Source organism: Miniopterus natalensis, chromosome 1 (genome assembly GCF_054644295.1).
Source record: "Miniopterus natalensis isolate mMinNat1 chromosome 1, mMinNat1.hap1, whole genome shotgun sequence".
Classification (NCBI taxonomy): domain Eukaryota; kingdom Metazoa; phylum Chordata; class Mammalia; order Chiroptera; family Miniopteridae; genus Miniopterus; species Miniopterus natalensis.
The window spans coordinates 58238787-58257116 of NC_142081.1; the positions used below are offsets into that span (position 1 = coordinate 58238787).

The 18330-nt window shown below is 38.6% G+C and overlaps 1 protein-coding gene across 4 annotated transcripts in view; it reads left to right on the top strand.

Moving 5' to 3' along the window:
• The window catches only part of ZNF106 (zinc finger protein 106), a 51627-nt gene that overhangs the window by 20451 nt on the left and 12846 nt on the right, over positions 1 to 18330 (top strand). For 2 of the 4 annotated variants that reach the window (XM_016212343.2, XM_087821969.1), the window contains 10 exons: positions 2068 to 4212; positions 5734 to 6367; positions 7602 to 7671; positions 9002 to 9156; positions 9245 to 9305; positions 9769 to 10104; positions 13901 to 14675; positions 15371 to 15426; positions 16024 to 16169; positions 17564 to 17698. In XM_016212343.2, coding sequence (XP_016067829.2) covers positions 2068 to 4212; positions 5734 to 6367; positions 7602 to 7671; positions 9002 to 9156; positions 9245 to 9305; positions 9769 to 10104; positions 13901 to 14675; positions 15371 to 15426; positions 16024 to 16169; positions 17564 to 17698 — 4513 coding nt within the window. The remainder of the gene's footprint in view (positions 1 to 2067; positions 4213 to 5733; positions 6368 to 7601; positions 7672 to 9001; positions 9157 to 9244; positions 9306 to 9768; positions 10105 to 13900; positions 14676 to 15370; positions 15427 to 16023; positions 16170 to 17563; positions 17699 to 18330) is intronic. The other 2 variants (XM_016212344.2, XM_016212345.2) reach the window with 1 other exon arrangement.

Sequence of the window (18330 nt, forward strand, 5' to 3'; positions counted from 1 at the left end):
TTTTGGATACTGATAAATTCTATTTATTTGATACCCAAATTTTCTAGTGGAAAGGTATTAGTATGTAAGCTTCACATGAATATTTTATATAGTCTTATTGCATTCCTTAGGAAAAACTGTTTTGCCTAATTGAATTAGCTGGTGCTTCTACCAAATTTGATGTATCCTTTTATTATTAAGTGCTTTAATACTTATTGAATAAACTTATATTTTAAATTTGAGTACTAGTTATATCTGGTCTGTACTTCATTTTTAGAAGTTTGAATGCAAAAAGAAAGTAATTTTTACTCTATATGCCAAAAGCTTCCTGAACATGTCCTTGAAGGAGACTTTCTTAGTTTTAAAATGTCACTGGCAACTTGGTTCTTAAATTGTTCAGTCCTTCAAATGACATAGTCACTACTTTCAGTATAGCTATAGTTGACTCTTGTTTTAAGGTATTGGAGCCTCTAGGAGACTACTATTTTGGCTATTATGCTCTTGTGCCACTGGTAGCTTATCTGTATAAATGATTCAACATTAAGTCAGAGGGTAAAAGAGCTTCTCAGTAAATTCATATTATAGTTAACTTCTAATTATTATAGTTAACTTCTAATGTTACAGACAGTAGAAACTTTTAGAGCCAACTAAAGTCAGTACTGAGTTTAAGATTTATGTCAAGTTCAGAGGAGGGAACCCAACTACAGAAATTTTGTTTTGGAATTTTCATTCAATCGCCTACTGGTTAAGAATGTAGACTCTAGAGTAAGACTGCCAAGGTCCAAATCTCTGCCATACCACTTACTGTCTGTGGTATTCTGTGCAAGTTACTTCCTTTTTTTAAAAAAATATATCTTTATTGATTTAAGAGAGAGGGAGAGAGATAGAAATATCAATGATGAGAGAGAGTCATTGATTGGCTGCCTCCTGCACGCCCCTGGCTGGGGACCAAGCCCGCAACCCTGGCATGGGCCCCGACTGGGAATCGAAGCACGATCTCCTGGATCCGAGGTCGATGCTCAACCGCTGAGCCGCACCTGGCCGGGCTCAAGTTACTACCCTAATCCTCAGTTTCCTCAGCTAAAAAGTAGGAATAATAATACTTGCTTCAGAATTGTGAGAATTAAATGAGATAATCTGTATAAAATTCTTAGCATTAAATGCCTGACACTTAGTAGGTAGTCAATAAATTTTATCTAGTATTCCTCTTTTTTTTTTTAGCACCTACCATATGCTAAGCACTATGCTTGGCATATCATAGGAAGTTTGTAGAAGAAATAGTTTTACACATATTCCTGTGATGTTTGCTTAAATTCATTCACATTTCTACAGGCTCCTTATCTAACAAGAATAGTTCAAAGAGCTGTAGCTTCTTCATAAAAACCTCCAGCACAGAGAGCTCCTTAAAGCATTTATTGTGGGTGCTGCTTATTTGGTTTTTGCTATTTTACTCCTGTTTGTGACCTTATTTTCTGAGCTAGGTTGTAAGCCCTTCAGGAACAGGAAAGGAGCATAAAAGTTTTCATTCACCACTAACAGTCATTGAATGTGTGCTTGATAAAGTGTTTATTAATGAACGTGATTATGCATAGTAAAAGCTTACCATTTAAAATAGGTTAAGAAACTGGGTTTTTCAGAAGGAACCAACAACTGGAGAAATAATGGTATTAAGAGCAGCTGAACTTAAATTGTGTTAACTATGATAACTAACCATAGCTACAAAATATAATTGTTTTTATTTTCAAAAAGCTGTGTAATGTAAATATAATAATTGGGTGATAGGGACAAAAATCCCAGAACATGCCAAGAAAAACAGGAATAAGAAAAGGAGTATAAATGTGTCAAACTTTTAATATTTCTGGGGTGAGAGGAGAAACAAGATACTGTTTAATTTCTAATTTGATAAATTGTGAATATAAATTTATATCATTTAAAGATATGAAAGCAACCACTATTAGAAATAAAAATGGACTTGCTATTACATATTCTAAGTAACAGGGGAGGGAGGTCGGGAAGTTTGGTGGGTTATGCCTTTAAAGGAAATATAAGAATTTCTTTAAATCAGTAATGAAAAACTTTTTCTTCCAGACAAGATGAACCCTCCAATAGCAGCCAAGAAATAAAATCTGATGATAGGCGGCTCCAACGGAGACGAGAAGACAGAATCCCTTACCAAGACAGAGAGAGCTACAGCCAGCCAGCATGGCATCATCGGGGACCTCCTCAGCGGGATTGGAAGTGGGAGAAAGAGGGCTTTAGTAATACTAGGAAAAACAGTTTTGCACATTCTTTAAGGAATGGTGGTGGACCAAGAGGATGTTCTGGGTGGCATAAGGGTGTTGCAGGAGGCTCCTCTACTTGGTTTCATAACCATAGTAATTCTGGAGGTGGTTGGCATTCAAATAATGGAACAGTAGATTGGAATCACAGTGCTACAGGAAGGAATTCCAGCTGGCATTCTGAAGGAACAGGTGGCTTTTCCAGTTGGCATATGAACAGCAGTAACGGAAACTGGAAATCCAGTGTACGCAATACAAATAGTTGGAATTACAGTAGCCCCGGAGACAAATTTCAGTCAGGCAGAAACAGAAATTCTAACTGTCAAATGGAAGACATGACTAAGCTATGGAACAAGAAATCTAAGTCAAACAAATACAATCCAGAGAGATACAATTGGCAGCGGCAAGAAAATGACAAAGTTGGTACAGTTGCCACATACAGAGGTCCTTCTGAAGGATATACAAGTGATAAATTTTCTTCACAAAGCTTATTTGATTTCAATTTTGAGCAGCCGGAAAGCCAAACCAGTAAACAGACAGAGAGTATAGTTTCCAAAATTGGTGGAAAGAGTGGCAGCATAGCAAGGGAAAAGCTCCGTCGCTGGACTCCGTACCCATCCCAGAAGGCTCTGGATTTACAGTCAGGAATGAAAGAAGTAACTGGTAACAAGTCAGAAATGATAGATAAGCCTTTTTTTGATTTTACCTTAATCCTAGGAACACAAGAGCTCCAAATTGATGAGACAAATAATTCCCCAACATTGAAAACGCAAAAAGAAACACATACTGGATCGCTTAACCACAAAACCACTTCTGACTGCATTACAGGAAAACCTGAACAAGCACGTAACTTAAATAAGATGCCATCATTGAAATCCCCACTTCTTCCAATTCCAGTCACTAAATCAGTCCCTCAAAAGCAAGATTCAAAGAATCCCTCAAAAATCACCAAAGCGAATTCTTTTTCCCCCGGAGAACATTCAAATTCCTTGAACAAACACACGGAGGAAGACAGTCATGGTTCTTCTTACATGTCTAAATTGCAAACTTCATGTCCTCGTGGTTTAAAAGGGAATAAAAGTAGATTTGGTACTCAGAGGGAACCTGATGAGAATTTAAGTGATACACTACAAAAAGCCAAAGAGGTGCTGCAGTTTCATGAGACATTGCAAAATCCACTTAGCACTTCTAAAAGGATTAGGAACTATGAAAAAGCAGGTAGGAACGTAGAAGAGTCTGAAAAAGGGTCTTTGAAGATTGAGTTTCAAGTACACTCATTAGAAGATGAAAGTGATGGAGAGATATCTGACACAGAAAAGCACGGAACAAAAACTGGAACCCTGGTTTCTGCAACTACAGAAGCCTTATCTTGCAGCACTCACAGTGCTGATCAGAAGGAGGGAGATGACCAAAACCTGAAAACATCTAGAAAACTATCCACTTCCCCGTGCGAGTCAGTAGTTCACCAGAAAGAATCTGAGTTACAAATGACATCTGCAGTCAGTCCACGCGCTGGCTTATTGCTAGATTTGAAAACCTCGCTAGAAGACGTACAGGTTGATGACTCTGTTAAATCTCATGTATCTTATGAAACAGAGGGCTTTGAGAGTACTGGCTTGGATGCAGATCTTCAAAAGAGCGATATAGCTCAGCCCTCAGGCCTTCTCCTGCCCGAACTAAGTAAACTTGGCTTTCCTGCCTCACTCCAAAGAGATCTCACCCGGCACATTAGTTTGAAGAGCAAAACTGGAGTGCACCTTCCTGAGCCAAACCTCAACAGTGCTCGCCGCATTCGCAATATTAGTGGTCATCGGAAAAGTGAAACAGAGAAGGAATCTGGGCTCAAGCCAACCCTTCGGCAGATTCTAAATGCATCTCGGAGAAATGTCAACTGGGAACAGGTCATTCATCAAGTAACCAAGAAAAAGCAAGAGCTAGGCAAGGGCTTACCTAGGTATGTGCCTCTTTTCAGTATCATTTCTCTTTCTTTTAAGCTTACCATTTGACCCTGATCAAGAGAATTCTTGTTACATTTAATTAAATGTTTGTGAAAAATATGTGTGCCCTGCCTGGGTAGCTCAGTTGGTTGGAGCGTTGTCCCAGGTTGTGGGTTTGATCTTTGGTCAGGGCACATATAAGAATCAACCAATGAATGCATAAGTCATGGAACAACAAATCGATGAATTCAGGTTAAAAATTCAGGTCATTTCTACTTCTGAGAAATGAGATGGGGACATAGAAAGAAAAAAACAGAAATCCAGCACTTTGGTTTTAGGGGCCAGAAAATAACAGCATTAAAAAAGTATATCGCCCAGCTGGGCATGGCTCAGTGGTTGAGCATTGACCTAGGATCCAGGAGATCGCAGTTTGATTCCCAGTCAGGACACGTGCCCGGGTTGCGAGTTTGATACCCGGTTGGGAACATGCAGGAGGCAGCTGATCAATGCCTCTCTCATCATTGATGTTTCTATCTTTTAAAAAAAAAAAAAAAAGACACTGCCTTTAAAAAAAAAGTATATAAATCTGCTCCTTATCTTTAGATCTTAATTAAGTGGTGCAACTTTAAGTATAACTGTTCTCATTACCTTTTACTTAGAACCTATGGATTGTTACCCTTCTGTATTTACTATGGGCATTAGATTTGTGATCACAAAGTATTTTCCCTTAAGTACTTGTGTAACATGTTGGCTCATCACCTGATGTTGAGGTAAAGCAGCATTCAGCCTGGGTTTGCTACTTGAACATCAATCTACTGCATTATTATTATATAGCCCTCCGGGCTTAAATTTTGATCCTTATTGAAATAACGTGTTTATTGTGTCCCCTTTTCCTTTTCCATAGCTTGTGAGTATTGAGATTACAAATATAAGGTTCTGCCTTGGCCCGTGTCGCTCAGTTGGTTGAGCGTCATCCTGTGCACTGAAAGGTTGCCGGTTCAGTTTCTGGTCAGGGCACATACCCAGGTTGTGTGTGTTTGATCCCTGGTCGGGGTGTGTACAGGAGGCAACATATCGATGTTTCTCTCTCGCTCCTCCCTTCCTCTCTCTTTTTAAAAAAAATCAATAAAAAACATATTAAAAAACAAATAGAAAATTCTTAGTATAATGTCTGGCACTTGTGAATGCTTAGTATACATTTTTATTTGTTTTGATTTATTTGCTATTAAAATTACATACTTGTTGGTTTCAAGCTCTATATTAAACAAAACCTTCCATTTTTACTCTCAAATGTATTCTTATAGCTATATACTAATCTTGAATTTAGACATACTTCTCTCTATGTTTTGATTTATAGAACTTATAATGCAAAACTTATACTGTGGTTATTTATGTCTGTAAAGCTCTGACTGTGAGCTCCTCACGGGCAGAAATCATCTTACTTATATTTGTCACAGTGCTTAACAGAGTCTGGCACATTAAGTGGTGCTCCCTTCTGTCAACCATGTTGGATTTATGATTTTTCTTTCTTTCTTAAGGTTTGGCATAGAAATGGTGCCTCTAGTTCAAAATGAACAAGAGGTCTTGGATTTGGATGAGGAGCCTGATCTGTCCAGTCTAGAAGGATTCCAGTGGGAAGATATTTCGATTTCTTCATCTCCTGGGTTGGCAAGGAAGCGAAGCCTTTCTGAGAGCAGTGTGATCATGGACAGGGCTCCTTCTGTATATAGCTTCTTCAGTGAGGAAGGTGTAGGCAAAGAAAATGAGCCCCAGCAGATTTTTTCACATAGTAACTCATTGAGGGCTACACAGAGTCAAAAAACAACTGTGGGCCTTAAGCAGGAAGTGACGCCTCTGGCTGCCTCCCTAAGAACAGGTGAAAGGGCTGAAAATGTTGGTACTCGCAGGCGACACAGTGCACAATTATCCTCTGACTGTACAAAATCTTTGATGCATTTGGCAAAAGACCTGAATAGCCAGGAGAGTTCTGGACCGCCTTCAGAGAATCAGAATGCCAAGGAGAGTAATGGAGAAGGAAACTCTTTATCATCAAATGCATCCTCAGCTCTTGCAGCCTCCAGTTTGGCAGATGCCGGCACAGATAGTAGCTGTACCTCTGGTGCTGAACAAAATGATGGTCAGAGCATTAGAAAGAAACGAAGAGCCACTGGAGTGAGTATGATTCCCTGTGTTTTTTGTAGAACATTTTATGTGGTGACTTGGAGGTTGCAAGAAAGACTTAACTGTTTAATTTTTCTTGGGTGTCTAGGGTTGTGGTTCTCCCTACTCTGGAATAGAAGACTTGTAAGGTTCTTACTGTTACTTTCAGTTTATTCTACTGGTTTCTTTCACTGAGTAATTCTACTGAGTTACATGTAATTGAATATGAATGTACAGTACCAGGAAAATATGAAGTCATCTCTAAAATTAGTCTTCAAGTCAATCATTTTTGTATCACCTGACAAGGAGTAAGCCACATCTTCAGCTGTAACTTTATCTGTTTCCATGATGCATTCTGAACTGCTCTGAAGAAAGGCATTCTAGTGTTGCCTTTGGAGAGCATGTAGGCTTATTGGATCCAGGAGCTTTAGGCTTAACACCAAGAAAATTTTAATACTAATAGAGTGCAGCTATATGAGCATAGTCTTAGAAATATTTATAGTCTCTGTTACTCTATCTTTCATGCTTCATTTATCCAGCCTGGCCTTTCAGAATTTATTCCTTCTCTGTCACCACTTCTGTTCTGGCATCTCTGTTGCTAATATTGCTTGACCCTTTCAGGAACCCTTTCTGAAAAGAATTGTGATAGTGATACAGTCTGGAATCTGGCACTGTGAGAAAATGGGCTGTTCCCTTTAATACTGAGGCAGTGTAATATAGTAGAGTAAATAAGGGCCTAGGCTGTAGACCTGGATTCAAATTCCAACTCTGCCCCCCTTTGAGGTAGACACTGTAGTGGATATTGTTGGGTGAGAGATTGTCCTGTGACAAAGCTAATATCTTGGGGCTTATTTCAGTAGACTAGCTTTTTATTGTAAAGATTTTATTGATGAAATATAAAATAGAGACTGTGCCATGATGAAATCAGATATATGTATCACTGGCATTGTCCATACTTCTATGTCTTGCTTTACCAAGGTTTGAAATGCTTTGCCCTTGCCATGTGGGCTTTACCACTTCTAGAATGCTAGGAAGGTACTTGACCTTAGATTTTTTAAAAATCATATACATTTATTCAACTAATATTTTAGTTCATACCATGTGCTTGAGATTCCTACTACTATCCTGTTAGAGATGGTAGGTATAATGAAGACTATTATATAACTATCTCAGAACTGATTTTTTTCCCCTTCTGGATAATGGCCATTATGTATTTAATATTATTCAATTTTCTGTATTTCCTCAGGATGGATCTTCTCCTGAACTCCCAAGTCTTGAGAGAAAAAATAAAAGAAGGAAAATTAAAGGAAAGAAAGGTATAGTGCAGAATATTCTGGCAGAAAGAAATTATTCTCTTAGCCCTTTTATAACTTGATATAGTATAGCTTATGGTTGTCAAACACTGATTGTCCATTTATTATTATTATTTTTTACATTTTTGTTGTCTTAGTGGCATAGACAAGTTTGATTTTCTATTATATACAGTTGCAGCTATAGAAGAAATGCATGGTGCCACATAGATCTGTAAGCTAAAGTTAATATATATCTTGGACAAATTGAGTTCATTATAAAATCAGAAAGTCTCCATTGGGCCTTTTCAGTGAGATGAAGAGGAACAGGCCTTCAGTAAATTTTTGTCCATTCTGGTTCAATTTAGCCATTTCTTTTATTTTTGAGGCATTTATTTTTGAGGCATCTTGGTTGCTTTTCTCATATGAGTTAAGGAGAGAAGTTATTAAGGTGGCTCCCTGGCTGATATGCTTTTACAACACTTGCTTTCCACTGACTCTTACCCTGATCCAGTATAATAGCTAGTGTGGAAAGTGATTGGATGAGCCTTGGGTGATTGGAAGTGACACATAAGGTACAAGTCAAGGATGACCCCAGTTTCTGGCTGGGGCAACTGTGTGGATGATGTATCATTTGTAGAGTAGAAAACTCCATAAGAGGAACAGCTTGAGAATAGAGTAAGGTGACAAGTTCCCTTTTGGATGCCTTGAGTTAAAGGACTTTTAGAGACACCTAGGTAGAGATATCAAGTTAGTAGTTGGATATGTGGGTCTGGAGTTTAGGAAAGAGGTCCTGGCATATTGAATGGGAAAGAGACAAAGATGACATACATACACATAGCAGAACATTTTATTTATTTTATAGCTATATCTCCTTCAGGAAAACTTCTGTAATAAAGATAACTATATTAGCTAACAGACTAGAAAAATATGGATTGGGCAGAGTGTGCAAGTAGAACAGGCCTGGGGCCCAATCTAAGCAAAAGCCCTGGGTGAAGAGGGTGGTAGGCAAAGGAAGAAAGGGAAATGAAAACTACAACAGTTTTTTGCTTGGGACAAAGATTTCACTGGAAGGGTAGTGGTGGAAAATTGTTATTAGGTAAGAAGGTACCATGTGGTGGTACATGTGGTGGTACTTGTGAACTTTTGAGGCACTTTCATCTTAACCAATTCTCACTTTTAAATACTGTTTAACTACATGACTTGTAAGATTTGGTGAGGCTCCAGTACCTATTGGGGAGAAAATAAAGGCTTATCCTAGATAACTGATATAGTTCCATCTTCTGAGGTGCTCTATTATTAAATATTAAAGGGAAGTCTCCAGTATTAAACCAAGGCTCATGGTTTCTTTTGGCAGAACGTTCCCAGGTTGACCAGCTGCTGAATATTTCTTTAAGGGAGGAAGAACTAAGCAAGTCATTGCAGTGCATGGATAACAATCTTCTGCAAGCCCGTGCAGCACTTCAGACAGCTTATGTTGAAGTTCAGAGGCTACTTATGCTCAAGCAGCAGGTAACAAACAGCTGATGGAACATTTAATGAGAATCGATCATCTCTAAAGTCGGATTTGAAAATTTATAACAAAATACTTTATTTTTAGATAACTATGGAGATGAGTGCACTGAGGACCCATAGAATACAAATTCTACAGGGATTACAAGGTATTTGGAGAGAATGTGATGGATTGGGCCCTCTGTAGCCTGTTACCTTTTTTTCCTCTATAGAGGGGAATTAAAGTAGTCATTAAAAGTCATGATTTCTCTCATGTCTCTTTGGTTCCATTCTTCTATTGAAAGGCCTGTGAGACTTTACATCCCCAAATGCTGAGCAGTGGGGGCAGTATGTTACAGAAAGAACCTTGGGTTAGGCATCAAAAGACCTGGGTTCAAATCTTGGCTCTTCCATTAGTTACCTATGTGACTTTGGATAAGTCACTGAAATATGAGAAATTAGATTATTAATTCCTGTTCTGTCTGTATCCTTGGTGGTTATGTAGATATATGACAACTATTTTGAAGGACTTTAAATTCTCTTGTAATCTTTAAAAACACACTTTGGCTTAAGAAACAAGTGACCTTCAGATATCATTTTTGCATTTGTATATATGTATATTTTCCATTCCAGAAACATACGAACCTTCTGAACGCCCATACCAGGTTCCCTGTAGCCTTACACGAGAACAAAGGAGCAGTAGATCTCAAACATCTGCTGATGCCACGCTGCTGCCTACTCCCTTTTTCCCAGTTTTTCTGGAGCCTCCATCTTCCAATGTGTCTCCATCATCCACAGGAGTTCCTTTCCAAGTAACCACATCTCCTACTTTCCAAGCCCATGGCAGTGTTCCTGCTCCAGACTCATCAGTTCAGATTAAACAAGAACCTATGTCTTCTGAACAAGATGAGAATGTGAATGCTGTGTCACAAGGCTCTCTTTGCAATGTGTCCAAGGAATTACTGCAAGGTAATAGTATATATACTTTTCTCTGGTATACGGGCAACCCTGTAATGTGTCTAGGGCAATTTTATATCAGTGATGTTAAGTTATACTTGCCCATTAAACTGAAGTTATTACAATTAATTTTTCCTGAGGTTTTCTTCATTCATGAAAATTATTTAAATATCAATAATCTTTCCTAAATGTTCTCTAATATAGAATTACCAATTTGACTTTGTATTACCACCTTTTTAAAAGATTCCATTTATTAGCATTGGTGCAGAATTATTTAGTTTTGGGGAAATAAATGGGATTGGTATTTTTCAGTCAGTTTTCTAAATAAGTTATGTCCTCTGAATGTCTCAGCAGTTACTGTTGTTGTTTTTTTTTTAAATATATCTTTATTGATTTCAGAGAGAGGAAAGGAAAGGGAGAGAGAGAGAGATAGAAACATCAATGATGAGAGAGTCATTGATTGAGCCCGCAACCCTGACCGGGAATCGAACCCCGATCGCCTAGATCCTAGGTGGACGCTCAACCGCTGAGCCATGTCCAGCCAGGCAGCAGTTACTGTCTTAATCATCTAAAGTACAAGTCAGGATTAATGTAAGCCTGAGAGGCAGGTGGCCATGATGAAAGGCAGAGGGGGCTCTGGGGTTTGGAATCATCTAATAGGAACTTGGGTGGTTTTGAGAAATAGCCAAGGTAAAATTTTAGTCTTTACATAAAATAACACTCAACTTGCCCTAGCTGGTTTGGCTCAGTGGTTAGAATGTCAGCCCATGGACTGAAGGGTCCCAGGTTCAATTCCTGCCTAGGGCATGTACTTTGTTGTAGGCTTGGCCCCAGGTGGGATCATGTGTGGGAGGCAACCAATTGACGTGTCTCTCTAACATCGGTGTTTCTCTCTCTCCCCCCCTCCGCCCTCTCTCCCTCCCCCTCTCACTCTCTCCCTTCCTCCCTCCCTCCCTTCCATTCTCTCTGAAAAGCAATGGAAAAAAATATCCTTACATGAGGATTTAAAAAAATAATAACACTCACTTGGTTACCATTTGAGAATAACTTCTGAACAACTTAAAATCTTATCTGAAGTTTGCATAACCCCAGTGGTGCTATATTAATAATTAAGTAAAAAGTAAACAAATTGACATTGTTTGACTTCTTGAGCCAAAATAAAAACTCTGAAGAATTACTCTAGATTTTGCTACCTGTTGCAACACTAATCTAGATATCTGTATCAACTGGATGTTATCTTTCATATTGAATTTTGTTACTATTATATGTATATTATTTAGTATTTTCCTTAAAAAACTAGTAATGAAGAATATAGTGACTTTTTAAGCTAATTTTTTTAAAAAGCTTTTATTAGATCTCTTTTACTGATTGCAAAACTGATTTATGTTGCCCTGGCTGGTGTGGCTCAGTTGAGTGTTTTTCCATGCACCAAGAGGTTGCTGGTTTCATTCCCAGTCAGGGCACATGCCCAGGTTTCAGGCTTGATCCCCCAGTGGGGGGGTTGGCAGCAATTGATGTTTCTCTCTCATCAATGTTTCTCTCTCATCGATGTTTTTCTCTCTCTCCATACCTCCCTTTTTCCTTCTCTAAAATCAATTTAAAAATTAAGAATTAAAAACCCCCCACAAAACTGCCTGGCTGGGTGTGGCTCAGCTGTTGAGCGTCAATCTAGGATCCGGAGATCGGGGTTCAATTCCTGGTCAGGGCACATGCCCGGGTTGTGGGCTCGATCCCCAGTCGGGGGCGTGCAGAAGGCAGCCGATCAATGACTCTGTCATCATTAATGTTTCTTTCTCTCTCTCTCCCTCTCCTTTCCTCTCTCTGAAATCAATAAAGATATATTATAAAAACAAAACTAATTTATGTTCATTGTAAATACTTGGGTAACTAAAAATCTAGATGTGTTATATATAAGGTGTTCCAAAAAATGCATACACTCACTTAATTTTCACTCCTTTTCAGGTTTAACTGATTTGAAATAATAGGTGAAGCCAGACTAAGCTTTGAACAAAGAAAATTTATCCTAAAGTGCCACTAGACTTTTTTTATGGGGATACATAAAAGATAAAGTTTACAGTACAAAACCGGCAACAGTCGACGAGTTGAGGGCGCACAAATATGGAACAAAATGATTCTTGATGTTTATGATCCCATTGCTTCGAGTTATCAGCAATGCCTGGACCAGAATGGTCATCAGTTTGAAAATAAGCATTGACAAAAAAAGTATTCATCTCTGTAGAGTCTTTAAAATTTTGAAAATGAACTGTATGTTAATAAACACCGACTTTATAATAATTCAAAGTGCATATACATTTTTTGGGCGATATCCTGTATTCAGTCTTTTTTTTTTTTATGATATCCGAGTAGGGAAGGTTTTTTTAAAAATATGTTTTTATTGATTGTAGAGAGAGAGAAAGAGAGAAACATCAATGTGAGACAGAAATACCGATCCATTGCCTCCTGCATGTGTACCCCAACTGGGGACCAAACCCACAATGTTTGTGTGTGCCCTGACCCAGAATGAACCGGTGACCTTTTGGTACATGGGACGATGCTCGACCAACTGAGCCACACTGACCAGGGCTTTCAGTCTTTTCTTAAATCTTACATGATTGTGTTTACATGATGATTTTATACAAAGGACAAATCATAGGCTGTTATAACCTGGCTTTTTCCCACTTAATGTGTCATGATCATTTCCCTGTGTCATAAAAATATTTCATCTAAAATATTTTATTTCACTAGTATAATATTTGAGAAGTTACATAATAAGCTAGATGTGCAATAATTTACATAATCTTTGAAGGTTTAGGTGGTTTTTTTTTAGTATTCTGTATAACATATTGTATATGTTTTTGAGTATGTGATTATTTCATCAGTGTAAATTTGTAGACATGAAATAACTAAGTCAAAGAAAATACTTTAAAAAAAAAAAATGTTTATTGATTTCAGAGAGAGGAAGGGAGAGGAAGAGGGAGAGTTGAAACATCAATGATGAGAGAGTCATTGATTGGCTGCCTCCTGCACGCCCCTGACTGGCGACTGAGCCCGCAACCTGGGCATGTGCCCTGACCGGGAATCGAACCGCAATCTCCTGGATCCTAGGTCAATGCTCAACGCTGAGCTACGCCCGGCCGGGCGAAAATGGACATTTTTAAGTCGGCTGATTTTTAAACTACTTAATGTAGCTAAACTGGATGATGTGTGTGCAGGTAACATGCATAATGAAAATTTAGAACAAATAAAGGTGAATGCACTTCAGCTAAGTAGATACTTAAGTGTCTAAGAATAAAACACAATGTTCAGTAGACATTTCAAATAATAAACAAAGAAAAAAAGATTGAAACAATTCCTTTTTTTTTTTTTTTTAATATATCTTTATTGATTTCAGAGAGAGGAAAGGAGAGGGAGAGATAGAAACATCAATGATGAGAGAGTCATTGATCGGCTAGCTCGCAACCCAGGCATGTGCCCTGACCGGGAATCGAACCCTGATCGCCTGGATCCTAGGTCGATGCCCAACCACTGAGCCACGCCCACCTGGGCGAGAAACAATTCCTGCCCATAAGGAGCTTTTGTAGACTCTAAGACATCCATGCTATTTGTGAGATTACTGCAAGGTAGAGTCCTAAGTGCTCTAATAGAAATTTATTTTGATTATGGGAAGTTGAGAGATAACAGCTTTTAAAAGCCATGGTTTAGTTAACAAATGTCAGTATTCATTAGAGGTTCAATCAGTAACAAATAATTGCAGTTTATGAGTATAAATAGACACAAATGAGATGCAATAATTTTTTTCTTCATTCAGGAGAGATCAGTGACCATTGCTCAGTCGATCCATCCATTACTGCACCATTGTCCTTGTCAGAGCTAACAGAAAGTTTCCGCGAGCCTAGCCAAGAACCGAAGCTTTCCATGGAGCAAGGAAACACCAGAAACAGGGAGAATGCTCTCTATTCCCAATCAACTGGTCTTCCTGGCATAAATAAAGAAGGTGAAGAGCCAGCCAAAGGCAACAGCGGGTCTGAGGCCTGTACCAGTTCTTTTCCAAAGTCGTTCTTTGCTTCTGAAACCCCTTTAGAGAAGGAGCCCCACTCTCCAGCTGAGCAGCCTGAACAAGCAGAGTCTACTCTGACATCAGCCGAAACGAGGGGAAACAAGAAAAAGAAGAAACTTAGGAAGAAGAAAACTCTGCGAGCCGCCCATGTTCCTGAGAATAGTGACACTGAACAGGATGTATTTACTGCTAAACCTGTGAGGAAAGTGAAAACTGGAAAGTCAACTAAAGGAGGGAAAGTAACAACCTCCACCTGGGAGGATAGCAGAACTGGCCCAGAGCAAGAGAGTGTCAGAGATGAGCCCGATAGTGACTCCTCCCTGGAAGTCCTAGAAATTCCTAATCCTCAGTTAGAAGTGGTAGCCATTGATTCTGAATCCGGAGAAGAGAAACCAGACAGCCCATCTAAGAAGGATATTTGGAACTGCACAGAACAAAACTCATTAGAAACTTCTCGTTCTGGTTGTGATGAAGTTAGCTCTACCAGTGAGATTGGCACTCGCTATAAAGATGGTGTACCTGTAAGGTAGGGATGTCCTATTGGTCCAATAAGGACAGCTTTCATCATTCTTTTGTTTGATTTTGTTTTGTTAATCCCCACCCAAGGATATTTTTTCCATTGATTTATAGAGAGAGTGGAAGTTAGGGAGGGAAGGGGGGGAGAGAAACATCGATGTGAGAGAGACACATCAATTGGTTGCTTCCTGCAGGAGCCCTGACCAAACCTGCAACCCAGGTATGTGCCCTTGACTGGGAATCAAACCTGTGACCCTTCTGTCTGCAGGCCAACACTCTAACCACTGAGCCACACCAGCCAGGGCTTCATTCTTCTTTTTCTTAAAAAATATCCCCACCTGTGAAGTAGGGATGTTGAATTGGTCCAGTCAGAACAGCTTTTGCCATTATTCTTTTCTTAAAAAATAGAACTTTTTTCATGACTCGGAATTTTTAAAAGAATCAAATTTATAGAAAATCAATAGGTATTCCAGATGTGGCAGACTCATACCGTGGCAATGGAGATTTGCTGCTTTCTCATTTGTGTTATAAATATTTGCTGTACTTTTATTTCCTTTCATAGAGAAATTTCAGATGGAAAAGTGATCTCGTATCATTGCTACTTTGCCCATTGACTAGAACAATACTTTGAGTCAGGGTAATTTAAGGTTTACTACCTGTCCTGTTCACACAGATGCTAAGAAGACTTTTGCTATTGTTTTGTAGTGTAGCAGAAACTCAGACGGTGATCTCCTCCATAAAAGGATCAAAGAACTCTTCAGGTATTTGGTTGTTCCTTTATTTAAATTAACCACAAAGAAAAAGGCTTGTAAATGTTAGAGCCAGGGTTTAAATCTACTTAAATATTCTTGTGGAATAGGAGGAAGGAGTTATCAAGAGGATTGCTTTGACCAGCTGTTACAGTATTCTTAACTAATAACTAATAATTTAATAATTTAAATCGTTAAGTCCTGGCTTTTCAGTTTCTTACTCCCATCTCTCTTACTTGGCTCTGTATCTATTCAGTTATTTAGTATTAAGGTTTCATTGGCTCCAGGGGTTTTTGCTTTGAGATGGAACTGTTTAAAGACTAATTAATGCCTTGCTCAACGAAATAACTGTATGTGACAGATATTTGATACCTTCCAGTTATTACTCAAAAACTCATTACATAGTATCATTTTCTTAATTGAAAGGCCTTGCCTGCTTTTTGCTATGAAATCTTGATGATGAAGATCTTAATGAAAAAAATGTGGTATTTTGCGAGGGGAACTAGGCTTAAGGAGAATCCAGGGACCAATATATTATGTAATGGTTTTAATTTTTGAGTGTCTTTTCAGACACAGCAGATATGTCTGAAACTTATTCTTGTTTTCTAGAAATATCTTCAGAGCCAGGAGATGATGATGAACCCACAGAAGGGAGTTTTGAGGGGCACCAGGCTGCAGTGAATGCAATTCAGATATTTGGGAACTTACTGTATACCTGTTCAGCAGATAAAACTGTGCGAGCTTATAATCTGGTGGTAAGTTGATAGAGCAATTTGAATGGTTATGGTAGTTGCAGATTTTAGAAACTCCACCTCATAACAATAGGGAGATTTATTTGCTTTCTAGAGATGGGGTGGGCTTTAGACTAACTTTAGATAAAGTTGATCCAGCTGCTCAACAGGGTCACTGGAAACTTAATTTTATTCTTTCTCTCCAGTCTGCCTTCCTCGTATCACCTCTTCCTTAAGGTAGTTCTCCTCCTGCTCAGAAATAGATGCCAGGAGCCACTGGGGTTTCTTTTCCCTCCTACTACCAAATTATTCAGTGCATTATTCCCTGAATAATCACTTGGCAAAGGGAGGTGGGATTACAGCAGTAGACTTGGACTAGTCAGATCCCAACCTGGGAGTTTGTGATGAGTTCAGTTACATGGCTGCTATATAACAGAGAGGGGGTCAAATGAGTATTGGGGAAGTATTAGAGCAGGCATTTTCCCTGACAGTTGATTAATTGTGCAAGTTATTAAGGAGAGCAACAGTCTTCCACTACACACAATTAGTATACTCTAATGCTCATTACTCTGAATATTCATAGAATGAACTTTTAAATTTTGAATTTGGTATATGTCAAACTAACTCTGTTTATCAACAATGACAGCCAAGAAACTTTAGTAACTCTATCTTGTCCGAACAAACACTGAAAGTATTTGTGCTGAAGCCCTTGAAAATCAAAAGGTTAGATGATGGACCAAGAAAATGTGTTTCCTATAGACAATAAGTGTATAGGTTCCTTTAGCCTAATAATGTGATGGGCAAAAGGGATGACTGAAGGAAGGAAGCAGTGGTACCATGAAGTATGAGTGTAAGGTTTGGGGGATTGGCTCTAACTCTGAATTGCAAGATAAAGTATATGTGTATCTGTACATTCTAAATAGATCTCAGAGATAGCACAGATAACTATTATGATGTCCTCTTATGAAACCATACCTGGACCACTGGGACCTGTGATGACACCTGGCATGTCTTGGAATATTATGGAGCATTTTCATAAGCTACTAATCAAATGCAGGAACTTATCTGGGTAATTAGCTACAGTTTGGATTTGCTGGATCTCTGGTCTACATGTTGGAGAGCCTTGCCCTAAGCATTAAAATTCTAATCAACCTTACAGTTAATTGCCCTAAGTATTTTTTGGTATGACTCAGCTGACATAGTTGGAAGTACCTTCCTACATGTGACCATTTGTTGGTCAGATATTTGTTGTGTTCATTGGTCAGATATTTACCGAGCACTGCTTGTGTACCAGGCGCTTTTCTGGGCACTGAGGATGCAGCAGTGAGCTATTACGTTATAGCATCTTTTTGTTGAGGAAATGCTTTATCTGATCCTTCTGTATCCACAATGGTAATCTGATCTGTGCTTGACTTTAGAGTCGGAAGTGCATTGGTGTCTTTGAGGGCCATACTTCCAAAGTGAACTGCCTCCTGGTTACTCAAACCTCTGGGAAGAATGCTGCCCTTTACACTGGTTCCAGTGATCACACCATTCGTTGCTATAATGTTAAGGTAAGTGGGTCCAGAGAAATGAAAAATGATCATGTTGAACTGCTTTGACTGTATTTACTGTATAGAGACATTGAAACAGATGCTTCATTCTTCCCACTTTCTCTTTTGCTTCTATCATTAGAGAGTTTGCCTGTGCTTGAATTTCATCTAAATAAACAATACTGCATGGATCCTTTCATGCCTAGCTTTAGCTCACCATAATATCTGAAGTTCATATATATTGTTGCATGTGCCAGTAACACTTTTTTATCATTGTATGTATGGTGCTCAGTTTCCTCTATAAAATTACAAAAAGATCTCACTTGGGTTAACCAGAGGCAACAATGAATCTTAACATTTGGACATATTTACTCTCTTTTTATTTTACAATTTCATATGTGGCATTTATATTTGTAATTTTATGGAGGAAATTGAAAAATTGTAAAGACTGACTCTTTTAGGTATGAAAGAAGTTGGGAGAAGAGAAAGACGGCCTTGACAACCTACAGCTTTTACCCTACCCACAGCTTGTCACATCCTACCCACTTACAACCATCTTAATTTTAACATCTCTATCCAGACCTGTCTTAAAAATTACACTGGGCATTTAGTTGCTTGGTATCATTAACAACAAATCTTGAGCACTTACTAGT